The sequence below is a fragment of the Oncorhynchus kisutch genome, linkage group LG12 (genome assembly GCF_002021735.2).
Source record: "Oncorhynchus kisutch isolate 150728-3 linkage group LG12, Okis_V2, whole genome shotgun sequence".
Taxonomy (NCBI): domain Eukaryota; kingdom Metazoa; phylum Chordata; class Actinopteri; order Salmoniformes; family Salmonidae; genus Oncorhynchus; species Oncorhynchus kisutch.
Window position 1 is genome coordinate 40,966,257 of NC_034185.2, and position 15,696 is coordinate 40,981,952.

The 15,696-nt window shown below is 41.3% G+C and overlaps 1 protein-coding gene across 1 annotated transcript; it reads left to right on the forward strand.

Moving 5' to 3' along the window:
* Positions 1–6,494: 6,494 nt before the first annotated feature.
* Positions 6,495–7,239, forward strand: LOC109900400 (sterile alpha motif domain-containing protein 5). Its single transcript, XM_031836683.1, has one exon. It carries the CDS (start codon positions 6,712–6,714, stop codon positions 7,237–7,239), a length of 528 nt encoding a protein of 175 aa, XP_031692543.1. The 5' UTR covers positions 6,495–6,711.
* The last annotated feature ends 8,457 nt before the right edge of the window (positions 7,240–15,696 follow it).

Sequence of the window (15,696 nt, forward strand, 5' to 3'; positions counted from 1 at the left end):
AGCAAACTTTGTGAAATTAAACTTTGTGTCATTCTCAAAAATGTTGGCCACGACTGTACTCAAAGCATGCGCGGACTAACAGTCAAGTGTATTCACTGACATTTTCAACCCTCCCCCTGACCGAGTCTGTAATACTTACATGTTTTAAGCAGACCATCATAGCTCCTGTGCCCAATGAATCGAAGGTAACCTGTGATGAGGGTCACCTTGGAGTCATGATAGGGGCTGCACCAAATGATTTATGTATTATAATAATTGATTATGCTTATGTTGTATTAACTTCTTATTGGCAGGTGGAACGGTAACGTCCCACTTGGCCAACATCCGGTGAAATTGCAGAGCGTGAATTTCAAATGACAGAAATATAAATATTTAACATTCATGAATATACAAGTATTTTGCATCAAAATAAAGCTTAACTTCTTGTTAATCCAGCTGCTGTGTTAGATTTCAAAAAGGATTTACGGCGAAAGCACACCATGCGATTATCTGAGGACAACGCCCCACATACAAAAACATGAAACCAGGCAGGTGCGACACGAAAGTAAGAAATATCGATATAATAAATGCCTTAGCATTGAAGATCTTCTTCTGTTGGCACTCCAAAACGTCCCAGTTACATCACAAATAGTCCCTTTGTTCGATAAAGTCCTTCTTTATATCCATAAAAACTCAGTTTAGCTTCATTCAATAATCCACCGCTTTCCCTCCTTCAAAATGCATACAAAATTAATCCCAAACGTTACCAATAAAATTATCAAACAACGTTTATAATCAAACCTCAGGTACCCTAATACGTAAATAAATTATACAATTTAAGACGGAGAATAGTATGTTCATTACCGGAGAAAAATAACAAACAACGCACTTTCACCCACACGCATGGAAACACTACAGCCAAAATGGGAGCCACTTAGAAAAACTACAACTTCTAGCTAATTTTTCCAAAACCCAGCCTGAAACTCTTTCCAAAGACTGTTGACATCTAGTGGAAGCCCTAGGAACTGCAATCTGGGAGGACTTTGCCTCATAATAAACATGAAAGCCATTGGGAACAGTGGGAGGCTGAAGTTTTTTGGGGGGGATGGTTTGTCCTGAGGGTTTCGCCTGCCATATCAGTTCTGTGATATTCACAGACATAATTTTAACAGTTTCAGAAACTTTAGAGTGTTTCTATCCAAATCTACCAATTATATGCAAATCCTGAGTAACAGACAGTTTACTTTGGGCACGCTTTTCATCCGGACGTGAAAATAATGCCCCCAACCCAAGAGAGGTTAATAGAAGGGGAAGGGCAATAAGACCCTCCCCCACTACATTTATAGGGTCCTGGACCACAGAATAGCAATATATGCATTATAAGGTTTCATACTATTTCACAGTTCTTTTCTCGTCTCTGCCCCCAGGTGGTGAGGGTAGGTAACAACATCTCCACCCCGCCGATCCTCAACACTGGGGCCCCACAAGGGTGCGTTCTGAGCCCTCTCCTGTACTCCCTGTTCACCCACGACTCCAACTCAATCATCAAGTTTGCGGACGACACAACAGTGGTAGGCTTGATTACCAACAATGACGAGACGGCCTACATGGAGGAGGTGAGGGCCCTTGGAGTGTGGTGTCAGGAAAATAACCTCACACTCAACGTCAACAAAACTAAGGAGATGATTGTGGACTTCAGGAAACAGCAGAGGGAACACCCCCCTATCCACATCGATGGAACAGTAGTGGAGAGGGTAGTAAGTTTTAAGTTCCTCGGCATACACATCACAGACAAACTGAATTGGTCCACCCACACAGACAGCATCGTGAAGAAGGCGCAGCAGCGCCTCTTCAACCTCAGGAGGCTGAAGAAATTCGGCTTGTCACCAAAAGCACTCACAAACTTCTACAGATGCACAATCGAGAGCATCCTGTCGGGCTGTATCACCGCCTGGTACGGCAACTGCTCCGCCCACAACCGTAAGGCTCTCCAGAGGGTAGTGAGGTCTGCACAACGCATCACCGGGGGCAAACTACCTGCCCTCCAGGACACCTACACCACCCAATGTCACAGGAAGGCCATAAAGATCATCAAGGACAACAACCACCCAACCAACCATATATCATCTACTGCATCTTTACGTAATACATGTATCACTAGCCACTTTAAACTATGCCACTTTGTTTACATACTCATCTCATATTTATATACTGTACTCGATACCATCTACTGCATCTTGCCTATGACGCTCTGCACCATCACTCATTCATATATCTTTATGTACATATTCTTTATCCCTTTACACTTGTGTGTATAAGGTAGTAGTTTTGGAATTGTTAGTTAGATTACTCGTTGGTTATTACTGCATTGTCGGAACTAGAAGCACAAGCATTTCGCTATACTCGCATTAACATCTGCTAACCATGTGTATGTGATAAATACAATTTGATTTGATTTGATTTGAAACGGTCTGAGCAGATGTGTGAGCTATTGCAGTCAAAACAGGGTGTCTGTGAGAAAGTCCCTCAAAGCTAAAAGAGACACATAGTCACAGACCCCTGCGGGGGAGTAAAGAGATAGGAGAAAAGTCAGACATACCACTGTAAGCCACATGGGAATGGAAAATTACTGAGTCCTTATACAAACAATAGTCCAGTGTTTTCTCACTGCCTAGGTGTTGACTTAGGCAGTTACATCACTAGGGGTTGACTGCAAGCATATTAAAGCAACTGACATATTTTATTTTGCAGAACTTACTCTGAAACATGTGTGCTGTGTTTTTGTTGTCACCTTCTGTCACCTTCTGTCTGCAATTGCATTAATAAAGGTTTGATTGATTAGCTTAAAGAAGATATTGTCTGATTGCTGATTTCACCAATAAGCCAATGATTGACAAGAAACACCTGCCTAAATGATTACCGCCCTGTAGCACTCACGTTGGTATCCATGGGGTGCCACTCCAATTCGCATACAACCCCAACAGATCCACAGATGATGCAATCTCAGTCGCACTATACACTGCCCTTTCCCACCTGGACAAAAGAAACACCTATGTTAGAATGCCGTTCATGCACAACAAAACCTTTTCCTCCTTAGGAGACTGACTCCAGTCACCCAAGTCATATAGTGTTTTCTCTCGTACCACACGGCAAGCGGCACCGGAGCGCCAAATCTAGGACCAAAAGGCTCCTTAACAGCATCTACCCCAAGCCATAAGACTGCTGAACAATTAATCAAATGGCCACTGGACTATCTACATTGTTTTGATTTAATTTTGAAATAGGCCATCATCACTGTCAATCGTGAATGATAATTATTCACGTTTTACATTTGAATGCCAATAATTTGATTGGCATTCAAATTTCTTTTCAGCACCATGGATTGAATCCTCACCACTGCTACACCTAGTTATCAGCAGAGCCTTGTCTGGCAGCGAAACAGTTCATTCAGCCTCATTTACTGCCTTTTAAAAAGACAGCTGATATAGCTGACTTGCTAAAACAAATGTGTTTTCTACTGACAATTGAGATGTACAAACTATGGCATAAGGGGATGACGAGCGAATAAGAGGCAATCCGTAATTTCAATTAAGACATTAATGAGCAAGCTAGGACGGACTTAATCAATATAACTATTTTTTCAGCACTTTTGAAATGTAAAGCAACAGAATTCAGAACATGGGCTGCTATTACAGTATTCTCCCTGTACACCAAATCAGAACCGTATTATAAATAAAGGAGGCATATAAGCAGACAATGAAAGCTCTTACAATATTCCATGACTACAGTTCTCTAAAACAGGCTATAGGCTACATGTGCACCACCAAGTCATAAACGTAGGCTGAGTGATGAGAGGGAAAGGGAACAAATGATTATGGTGAGGCACACGGGCTACTAACAGCTTACTACACAACATACACTTAGTATTACTTTCTTAGCTACAGTATACATATCTTCCTGGCATATTACATAATTTATACAGCAGCATACAACACATTTCTGGACATTGTGCTCACTTGAACAGGAAGGTGGCCAACCTTTGTCATCAAAGTCTGGCATTCTCTGGATTGATGGTGCTTTCAAGACAACTGGGAACTTGGACCCCAAAAAATTGAATCATGATGTCAGTGATCTTCTAGAACGAGGCCTGAGTTCCCGACTTGGATTTCCAAGTTGGATGACCGTTCAAAACGTATTATCCCAGTCTGAGCTCTTTTTAAAACGTTTTTTTTTGGTTGTTGTCTTGAACTCACTGAAGTCTGAGATTTCCCAGTTCCAGGTTTCCAGTTGATTTGAACATGGCAGAAGTCATGCTGGATTGACAGCATAGCCAATGTATTCAACCTTTTCTGGCCATGGTGTTGAATGTTAATCCTTTTAATTAATTAACTTCTTAGGGGTAGGCCCATTTTTTCGCAATTTCCACCTGAATGACGTTCCCAAAGTTAACTGCATGTAGCTCTGGCCCGGAAGCCAGGATATGCGTACCATTGGAAAGACAACACTTTGAAGTTTGTATAAATGTTAAAATAATGTAGGAGAATATAACAGAATAGATATGGTAGGAGAAAATCCAAAGAAAAACCAACCAGATCTTTTTTTGAGAAAGAGACCTTCCTCTTAGAAATGCAAGAGAAAGGTCATATTGTAAAATAGCTCCCTAGATGGTGTCAGCAGTCCATGTTCCACAGGGTGTCAGCAGACTATGTTCAAGGTTTCAAGCTTGTAACTTCAAAAATGAATAAGAAATAACCGTTTTTGTATGAGGACACAGTCTGCAAAATCTGTGTCACTGCGCGTAATGATGAAGTTGAGCACATGCTAAAATCGGTTTCCTATTGAACATATCTCTTTCCGAAATAAATATTATGGTTTGGTTACATTTTAGGGTGTCTGAGGAGTAAATAGAAATGTATTTTGACTTGTTGAAACAAAGTTTATAGGTAGATTTTTGGATTCCTTTCTCTGCAAAACGAACGAGTGGATTAATCAAATCGATGGTGCAAACTAAACAGATTTTTGGGATATAAAAGGATTGTATCTAACAAAAGGACACTACATGTTATAACGGAGACCCTTTGGATGACAAATCAGAGGAAGATTTTCAAAAAGTAAGTGAATATTTAATCTTTATATGTGAATGTATGAAACCTGTGCCAGTGGAAAAATATTGTGGGGCGCACTCCTCAAACATTCGCATGGCATGTTTCCGCTGTAATAGCTACTGTAAATCGGACAGTGCAGTTCAATTAACAAGAATTTAAGCTTTCAGCCAATATAAGACACTTATATGTCCCTAAATGTTTAAAATCCATAATAACTATTAGAATTATTTTAATTACCTACGCGGGACACCAATCCTTATTTAAGCTTGGAAAATAAATCCTTAAACCTAGACTTGGACCACACACCCACTCCACTGAATAGCAGGATAGTGATTGCTTTGTTATGCTTGCAATTAGCCACTGATTCCTTCCAAATCACTCATTGTTGAATTTTCGATTTCCAACTTGGAAATGTTTATTTCAAATGGCCAATGAGCACCGATACGTTTTATCTATAATTTCACATTATTACCTCCAATTTGGACCAATTCACATTTCCAATTTCCCACCCTGTCATAGCCTACCCTAACGGGCCTCAACCAATAGTCAATATAGGCTAAAGATCCCAAGCAGGGCTACATCAACTTCCAGAGAGAGTCAGGCTCTTGGGCTTTATGGGGGCCACTCTGGTTTGAGTGTCCTTGGCAGAACGGTGTCGCTGTAACCAAGTGGTCACATATCGTTCTGGATTCCACTGCACCAGAGCAGGTCAGTGAAGTTTTATGAACATCAAGACAGACAGGTGATATTTCTTTCCACCATTATGAAGTTGTCAAGCCTCTAATGGGCCTCTGCAGTGCACACATGTAGCCTACAGTTCGTCATCATTCGCCAGAGAGAAGACAGAGAAGAAACCACATTTACCTACTTTTAGGCTGCTGTAGCCTATGGATTTATTTGGTTTGTCAACCTATTGTTTTTAATGGAATTTTAGTGGTAATTAAATATAATTTATTTAGAATTGATCAGAATACATTTTCAGTGTATTCTCAAACAATTTAGGAAGCGCTGCCCCCTCACGCTTCTCCCGCACTTCAAGCCTGATTACTTGTGAAGCTAAGGCAGCTGGACTGCGCTATTTCATCAGTAAAAATATGAAGATAGTTTTGTGGGAGGATTATTTGTCCCACCCCCCACTACTACTTCCAGCAGCTATGTCTAAAAGTGGGAGCCTCAGACAGTTTCATGAAGTTTGAGCCTAAAAACAGGACAGTCTCATCAAGGTCAAGTCCCAGAGCACATACATGTCCTTCATTGGTCCACTCAGAGGCACAGTTATCGACAAATCAATAATTTCCCAGTAGATGGCAGCAAACACTCACGAATCAGTTCAATTCATTTGAACCCAACAGGACACTAAGTGCATTGCGATGTAGCTGGGGACTATCCATTGTAGTGGGGATACTGCGGAGTGGGGACACTGCGGAGTGGGGACTTTCGAGTAGCTGGCAAACACTTGCTCTATGCGTAGCGCGCATGTTGGTAGATGGGACAGATTGAGAAAAGGAGAGGATGAGCGTGCTACACGCAGTCAGGATTTTCATTAGAATAAAGCAGAATGGCTAGTGTTTTTCTGATTTACTGAACCGTTTACCTTCGTATTTGTTCTTCTTGCTTGCTCCCCAAAATGACCACCCGTGGACCTAGCATCGTGTTTGAGTGGCTGAAGACCCTCCAGCTCTCTCAGTATGTGGAGTCCTTCGTGGATAACGGCTATGATGATCTGGAAGTTTGCAAACAAATTGGGGACCCCGACCTGGATGCTATCGGTGTCTACATACCGCACCACCGGCGAAGGATCAACAACGCGGTGCAAAGGCTGAAAGATGAGGATGAGGAAGCCGCCGGGCTTTACTTCACACTTGAGCCAATGCCCACCAACCCCCCCAACAGCCACCTGTTGGAACATTGGGGGTCAAAGTCTTGGACCGAACCGGACAGTGACTGGGTCGGGAGGAATGGGGGTACATATCTGTGCGCGCAAAGGAACCTGATGCTTGGCAACCGAAGGGAGTTGGTGATTTACCCCAAAATGAAGCTGAAGATCATGATTAGGGATAAAGTCATCAGAGATGGCATCAACATCGCCAGGCCACCATACTCAAACAAGGTATATGTCACACAAATGTTTTTGGTGTGCTTTGTCCAGTGTTGACCTCATATTGTCTTACAGAAACCCTGTATTGATCTCACATAAGTGCCTGCTGCCTCCCAGTGTGTTCTCAGGTGATAGAGTGGTCAGTGGCCAGTCTGTCTTTTGAAGGTCACTTTGGTGGGGTTACCATCATGAGAAAGATATTAGTGCCTAGCTTCCAATACTCTTCACATCCTTATAATCTAAAAATGAGTTTGTATCATCTATCTGCCATGAGGGCAGGGGCCTCAGGTACAAGTGGCAATAATAATCTAAACTTTTGAATACCCCCAAAACACAAACTTTGGATCAGCACCTCACCTCACACTTGTCAGGCCCAGCGCTAATGTAATGAGTGACTGACTGGTCACATATCAGATTTATTTAATGATAACCATGAGAGAATAGAACTGTCCCAGGGTCAGTGAGTTCAGTTCACCCTGCAGCCTGGCCTCAGAGCCATACAAAGCATACATATGTCGATACGCCTCCAAGACCTATTATTCACTACATGACCAAAAGTATGTGGACACCTGCAGGTCGAACATCTTCCAAAATCAAGGGCATTAATATGTAGTTGGTCCCCCTTTTTCTGCTATAAGAGCCTCCACTGTTCTGGGAATGCTTTCTACTAGATGTTGGAACATTGCTGGGGGTACTTGCTTCCATTCAGCCACAAGAGCAGTAGAGTGTAGGCCTGGATCGCAGTCGGCGTTCCAATTCATCCAAAGGTGTTGGATGGGGTTGAGATCAGGGCTTTGTGCAGACCAGTCAAGTTCTTCCACATCTATCTCGACAAACCATTTCTGTATGGACTTTGCTTTGTGCACAGGGGCATTGTCATGCTGAAACAGGAAAGGACCGTCCCCAAACTGTTGCCACAAAGTTGGAAGCACAGAATTGAATAGAATGTCATTGTATGCTATAGCGTTAAGATTTCCCTATACTTGAACTTAGGGGCCTAGCACGAACCATGGAAAACAGCGACCAACCATTATTCCTCCTCCACCAAACTTTACAGTTGGCACTATGCATTCGTGAAGGTAGCTTTCTCCTGGCATTCGCCAAATGAAGATTCATCCATCAGACTGCCAGATGGTGAAGCGTCACTTCAGAGAACGCATTTACACTGCTCCAGTGTCTAATGGCGGTGAGTTTTACACCACTCCAGCTGATGCTTGGCATTGCTTGCGAGCTGACAAGGTATAAAGCTGTCGTTCTGACCCTGAACAATGCAGTTAACCCACTGTTCCTAGGACGTCATTGAAAATAAATATTTGTTCTTAACTGACTTGCCTAGGAAAATAGAAATTAGTTTCCATGGCTGAGCAGCCGCACACAAACCTAAAATCACTTGCGCATCTTAGGCTTGTGTGCAGATGTTTGTCTATAGACTTTGCATGTCTGTGTGCTCAATCTTATACACGTCGGGTGAGGCTGAAGTAGTCAAATCCACTAATTTGAGGGGTGTCCACATACTTTTGTGTGCGTGTGTAAGACAGAAACAAACTTAGCGACGTTGGTTGGCAAGGATGGGTAGGAAGGAGTATACCAAAACTGTCTAACAAGCCAAAGGTTGCATGTTCGAGCCGTGTCGGGGACAACTGTAGCATTTTAGCTAACCCCTCCCCAAACCTTAACCTGAATCTCCTAACGTTTTACGTTTATTCTCCTAACCTTTGTCCTTTTATTTCTCCTAACCTTTTACTTAATTGATTCTAACCTTTCTCGTTAGTTCTGCCTACCACCAACATACACTGTAAAGCCCAATGTGCTGTCATTACTCAAAACCTTTGAGGAAACCCATTGCACTTAATATATCTGAGTACAGTTACTTAAAGTGATTTTGTAGTCATAGCTCATACCATCATTGTGACCCTTTAGGGGGTCCAGATTTGAGTTGGATCAGCATGAACAATTTGAGTAAAGCCCCCACTAAGCCACGGCTATGATATACTTTCCAAGTGTGCTCCTTTTAGAGTGAATTGTAGAGTTACCATCCATGACTGTATTTGTTAGTGACAGAGACATGGTTGTTGAATTCATTCATTTTCAGTCCTGTGACCTTTCACAGTCCTAGGCAAATGTCGTTTTAACTAAACTCTTTGACTATTTATCTCATAAGGCCTTATTTTGAGACCTTTCCCTAACACTGTGGAATGAAACTCATGGTTTACAGGCCCCCCAAAATGTATATATATCCTGGCTGAAGGATTTACGTCAATGAAGGATCTTCCTACTGGGATTTCTGGAAAACCTGGGAAATGTATCAGAATTTTGCAACCCTACCTGCAAGTCACATTATGCTTGCAAAGTGATGTGTAATTCCCATTGGAATCCAGACAGAGTTAGGATATCCAACAGGTTTTAGTCACCCGCAACCTGCATTCATAATAACTGGCAGAGTTAGGATCAGTGTGAGGAGACTACCTATGCCATTTAAATTAGAACAACCATTTCAGTAATGGGTACTAAAAAATCTAACTAAAATGATTGGAAAAATGTATGTGATTTATCTTTGTGGCATAACCAATGTACATGCAAAAACACAGATATTAAAAACAATTTTTTTAAAGCTACCTGCAGTAGAGCAAAACTTAAAAAGCTAAACTTAGCAAAACTTTAAAAAATACTTCTGATTTAGATTTGAGTCAGTGCCACAAAAATTTTAAAATTAAGAATACTTTTTTTTATTGACTTTGAGTTCAACTAGAAGTATTTTAGTAAAATATGCCGTTAAAATAATTTGCTGTTACAACAAAAAACAAGGCTTGAGAAAGTTTTCACTCCCCTTTGCATTTTTCCTATTTTGTTGCCTTACAACCTGAAATGAAAATTGATTTTTTTTGTGGGTTTGAATCATTTAGACAACATGCCTACCACTTTGAAGATGCTAAATATTTTTTATTGTGAAACAAACAAGAAATAAGCCAAAAAAACTGAACTTGAGCGTGCATAACTATTCACCCCCCCAAAGGCAATTCTTTGTAGAGACACCTTTTGCAGCAATTACAGCTGCAAGTCTCTTGGGGGTATGTCTCCATAAGCTTGGCACATCTAGTCACTGGGATTTTTGCCCATTCAAGGCAACACTGCTCCAGCTCCTTCAAGTTAGATGGATTCTGATGGTGTACAGCAATCGTTAAGTCGTAACACAGATTCTCAATTGGATTGAGGTCTGGGCTTTGACTAAGCCATTCCAAGATATTTAAATGTTTCCCCTTAAACCACTCAAGTGTTTCTTTAGCAGTATGCTTAGGGTCGTTGTCCTGCTGGAAGGTGAACCACAGTCCCAGTCTCAAATCTCTGAAAGACTGAAACAGGTTTCCCTCAAGAATTTCCCTTTATTTAGCCCCATCCATCATTACCTTCAATTCTGACCAGTTTCCCAGTCTCTGCCGATGAAAAACATCCATACAGCATGATGCTGCCACCACCATGCTTCACTGTGGAGATGGTATTCTCGGGGTGATGAGAGGTGTTGAGTTTGCGCCAGACATAGCGTTTTCCTTGATGGTCAACATGCTCCATTTTAGTCTCATCTGATCAGAGTACCTACTTCCATATGTTTGGGGAGTCTCCCACATGCCTTTTGGTGAACACCAAACATGTTTGCTTACTTTTTTCTTTAAGCAATGGCTTTTTAATGGTCCCTCTTCCGTAAATCCCAGCTCTGTGGAGTGTACGGCTTAAAGTGGTTCTATGGACAGATACTCCAATCTCCGCTGTGGAGCTTTGCAGCTCCTTCATGGTTGTCTTTGGTCTCTTTGTTGCCTCTCTGATTAATGCCCTCCATTCCTGGTCGATGAGTTTTGGTGGGCGGCCCTCTCTTGGCAGGTTTGTTGTGATGCCATATTCTTTCCTTTTTTAATAATGGATTTAATGGTGCTCCATGGGATGTTCAAAGTTTCAGATATTTTTTTATAACCCAACCCTGATCTGTACTTCTCCACAACTTTTTCCCTGACCTGATTGGAGAGCTCATTGGTCTTCTGGGCCTTTCAGAACAGAACATATACTGAGATCATGTGACAGATCATGTAACACTTAGATTGCACACAGGTGGACTTTATTTAACTGATTATGTGACCTCTGAGGGTAATTGGTTGCACCAGATCTTATTTAAGGGCTTCATAGCAAAGGGGGTGAATACATATGCACGCACCACTTTTCCGTTTTTTTTAATTTTTAATTTTTATTTTTTTAAACAATACATTCGTTTTCATTTTACCTCACCAATTTGGACAATTTGTGTGTATGTCCATTACATGAAATCAAATTCAAGTGCAGGTTGTAATGCAACAAAATAGGAAAAACGCCAAAGGGGGTGAAAACTTTTGCAAGGCACTGTAAGTTACGTCACCCAATTTGTATGCTATTGTACGACCGGGTACAACTTATGATAAGTCCTCTAACTCGTATGATATTGTACAACCGCTACTCCATTCATAATGTAACCTAATGTAAAGTAATATATCATACTAAATGGAGGGAATAAATATACATACCACATCCTACATATTGCCCTAAGAACAGGTTCTACCCTAGGAAGGTCTGTGTTCGAATTGCTGTGTTGTCGGCTGCTGTGATTTGACAATCAGTCTCTTATTTCCTGTAGAGGGTGGCGATTTACAACCTGATAATTATTCATTCACACTGACCTCACCTATCTAGTGTCCTCAACTCTCAAGCCCCAGGGTTAGGTCTTAGATGGTGGCTGAGAACTAGCATTAGAATGTAGCATCATCTATCAGTGAGGCCTCTCTGTTCATGGTGTTCCAGTGTTTCCCCTATATTATTTTTTAGGTGGGCGCAGAGTTCCTGAACCAACATTGAATGTTGCGGACACAAAATTCCATTTGAATGTGTCTAAGTAATTAAAGGAAAAGCATTTGGGGTTATCCCCCTACTGTATCTATTAGAGATTGAATTCATATTTTTCTCTGTGGAATGGGCAAAGCAGTTGTTCTATGATCAATTTAACTAAAAGCCATGACTGCTTTCCTTACAGACTCATAAATCACAAATTCTCTTGGTGAAGAAAAACAACATATTTTTAATGGACGGTTTGGGGTATGTACATTTGGGAGGAACACAAATAAAGCTACAGTTTAGAGTGGAGAGAGGAACATCTTCTCGTTCTGTCTCTGTCTGTGTACGGGTGTGTATACTTATGCATTTGTGCATGTCTGTATTTGCACCACAATGTGAGTCTATGGACTGTAGCCTACACATTGCATGTGCCAGTGAGGTGTGGTAGGCTACAGGGTATCTAGTGCTGCTAATGCTTTATTTACCAAAACAAAATTATCTGCCAAATGTAGGACTGATTAGATTAAGTGTTGCATACAAGCATTTTTTAAATCAAGCATAAGAATATGTGTGGGTGTGTGCTATGATGTTGTTGGGTGAGGAAGAGGGGTGAGTGTGAGGAGGAGCATAGGGGTGTTGCTTTGTTCAATTTGCCTGACTGTTGCCATGAAGCCATGTTCATTGAGAAGAGCTGACTGTTGATGTTGCATTCTCTCCTGACCTACTGGCCTGAGCATGGCCTTATTTCTATTATAGCATATTGGATGAATCTCATTCATATTTCATTCACCCGGTTCAATGTAACAGTGATAGGTTTAGGCTACTACATGGTACTCAAATTTTCCCTATACCCTTCATGAGGTTGCTACAACTTAGCCTATGAATGAAAGTTTAGAACATAGATGCACGCAGGTTCGAGAAACAAATTTGAGGTGACAGACACTCTTGCCTGCATCTGTTTTGTTCCATTTGCTGACGTAAAAAAAAATGTTTTTCAACAGAATCGACGGAATGAATACACCCCTGATCACGCCTAAACTCAGTTCACTCTCATAACAGCCACGTTTTATTCCTTCTCTTCCCTTGTGGACTTCAATGTACAACACATCAGCTGTATGTGACCTGGCGAAAAAACCCTTCCAAGCCAAACCTCTACAAACAACCTCTACAAACATTGTTGTCCCCATAGTAGAACTAACACGTTAGTAAAGCATGCAGTAATGTTAGTGTACAGTAAGTAAGCAGTTACACCGGCGGGCCTGGTGACATTCTTGACTTGGAAGAGTTCCGGTGTTGTGTTGGAAAGTCATAGCCAGATAGCTAACATAGTAGCCCTCTGCTTGAGTAGGGTGTTTCAGTAAGCTAAACTAGCTAGCTGCATTTACCAGCTAAGTAAATGAAAGTGAAAAAATATATGACAATCTCTTTCTATTTCTCTCTTGCTTCTTCATTTTGGAAGAAATGTGTTTGTTCAAAACTGTTCAACTATTGTCTTTCTGAGTCAACTACTCACCACATTGTATACACTGCAGTGCTAGCTAGCTGTAACGTATGCTTGAGTACTAGATTCATTCTCTGATCCTTTGACTGGGTGGACAACATGTTAGTTCATGCTGCAAGAGCTCTGAAAGGCTGGAGGACATCCTCCGGAAGTTGTCATAATTACTGTGTAAGTCTATGGAAGAGGGTGAGAACCATGTGCCTCCTAGGTTTTGTATTTGTATTGTATTGTACCTAGAGGAGGACGGAAGCTATCTGTCCTCCAGCTACACCATGGTGCTACCCTACAGAGTGCTGTTGAGGCTACTGAATAGTGTTCTTTTAATCTGTTATTTGGTGATATATTTAGTATAGTTTTATCTAAACAGGATAACTTTTTAAATGTTTTACAATTTAAATTGTTGTGCCCCGCTCAGTAGATGACGTCAGTGTGAGTGGTTGCCAAGATGACCCGGAGCATGAATGACCCCACCATGTCCGCACAGCAGGGAATCCGTGTGTCATGAGGAGCGAGGGAAAAATATAAAAAAAATATAAAAGAAAAAGGGAGGAGGAGAAAAGGAAAAGAGAGAGATCAGTCTTATCCAGACTTATGACAGGTTATTATTTAGTGGCATTTAAAGCATCACTCAATGGCAAGAGACAAATAACTGTTTTTCGACCAGACACGGTGTGTTTTGTCTTCCTGTACTGTGTGAGGTTAATAGGTCCTTGCTGTACTGTGCGAGGTTAAAAGGTTCCCCCGTCATGTTTAAAGGATTATTCTTTCATCTCTCTACTATAGTTACTGAATTGCAACTCACTGGGGCGGCTGTTAGTCGAGTAGTTAGAGCATTGGGCCAGTAACAGAAAGGTTGCTGGATCAAATCCCTGAGCTGACAAGGTAAAAATGTGTTGTTCTACCCCTGAACAACGCAGTTGGATGACATTGTCTCCTCAACTCTCTTTTCATTTGTTCTATTTATGTGTGATTAAAGCTGCTCTTTGCAGAAATCGATCTGTCATCGCCAGGTTGCTAATTCTAATAGTTTGCCTAATTGAATAAGCTGGTGTACAAAACTGAAAGTAAAAGATGCAAGAATGAAACTTAAGAATGTGAAGCACAGAGAAAGCACACATAGAACATATCTACCGCTTCATAGACTTACTTTCAATGAGAATGACAGATCTATAACAAATATTTCTATGTGAATGTGGTCAGGTTGCCCAAAAAGTTACATATTGCAGCTTTAAATCTGGTCAGAATTCCCACCTATATGCACTACTTTTGACCTTGGCTCATAGGACTAGGTCATAGGTTAAAAGCAGTGCACTATGTAGGGAATAGCAGGGTGCCCTTCCAGATGCCGCCTCACTGTAGCCTACTGTTCCCCAGATAAAGGTGAATGGCCAGTCCAGTTTCCCTCCTTAGAATGCTCTACAACATACCCTTTTACCCATATGACTTGAATCAGGTCTCAGACGACTACAACAAATGTGAAATATGAAATCTAGGTGAAATGCTGACAGTTCACAGCTCTAGTAGTAAACTAGAGCTGACAGAGACGATGAGCAGCTAAGAAGTGTGACCGTTGTAGTGGAGTCATAGGGTGACCTCATGTTGGTTGTTGTCTCTTGGCAGATTCTATAAGTAGAGGAAAGTCTGACGTTCTCCTGCTCTGGCCTGGAAGGAGATGAGTCAGGAATAAGGATGCACATGGATGATGCTTGATTGCTGGCTCTGCCACAATGGTGACGTCATCGTTTAGAATGTTTGCTCTGATAAAATCATCTTGTAAGACAAAGGATTCTCCCTCCGTAGCAAGAACACTAATACTGGGAATTTCACCGGTTGACAGTATAACCTGTAATCCACAGTACATCTTGTACAGTCTAGATTCTAGAGCTGGAGTCCAATTAGAAACCATGCTGTTCTGAGCTAGTGAAAAGACAGAAGTGCAAGTTTTGGTCAAGGTTAATTGAAATACATCCACTGAGTGTACAAAACATTAAGAACAACTGCTCTTTCCGTGATATCCACTGACCAGGTGAATCCAGGTGAAAGCTATGATCCTTTATTGATGTCACTTTTTTTTTTATAATAAAAAAATATATTTGATTTATTTATTGAACATTCGAAACATACAATATACTTGCAGTGAAGCCGCTGAGCAACTACATCATACC

What these genes read in the sequence shown, in the direction of transcription:
- LOC109900400 (XM_031836683.1), top strand. Translation starts at nt 6,712, where the DNA reads ATGACCACCCGTGGACCTAGCATCGTGTTTGAGTGGCTGAAGACCCTC.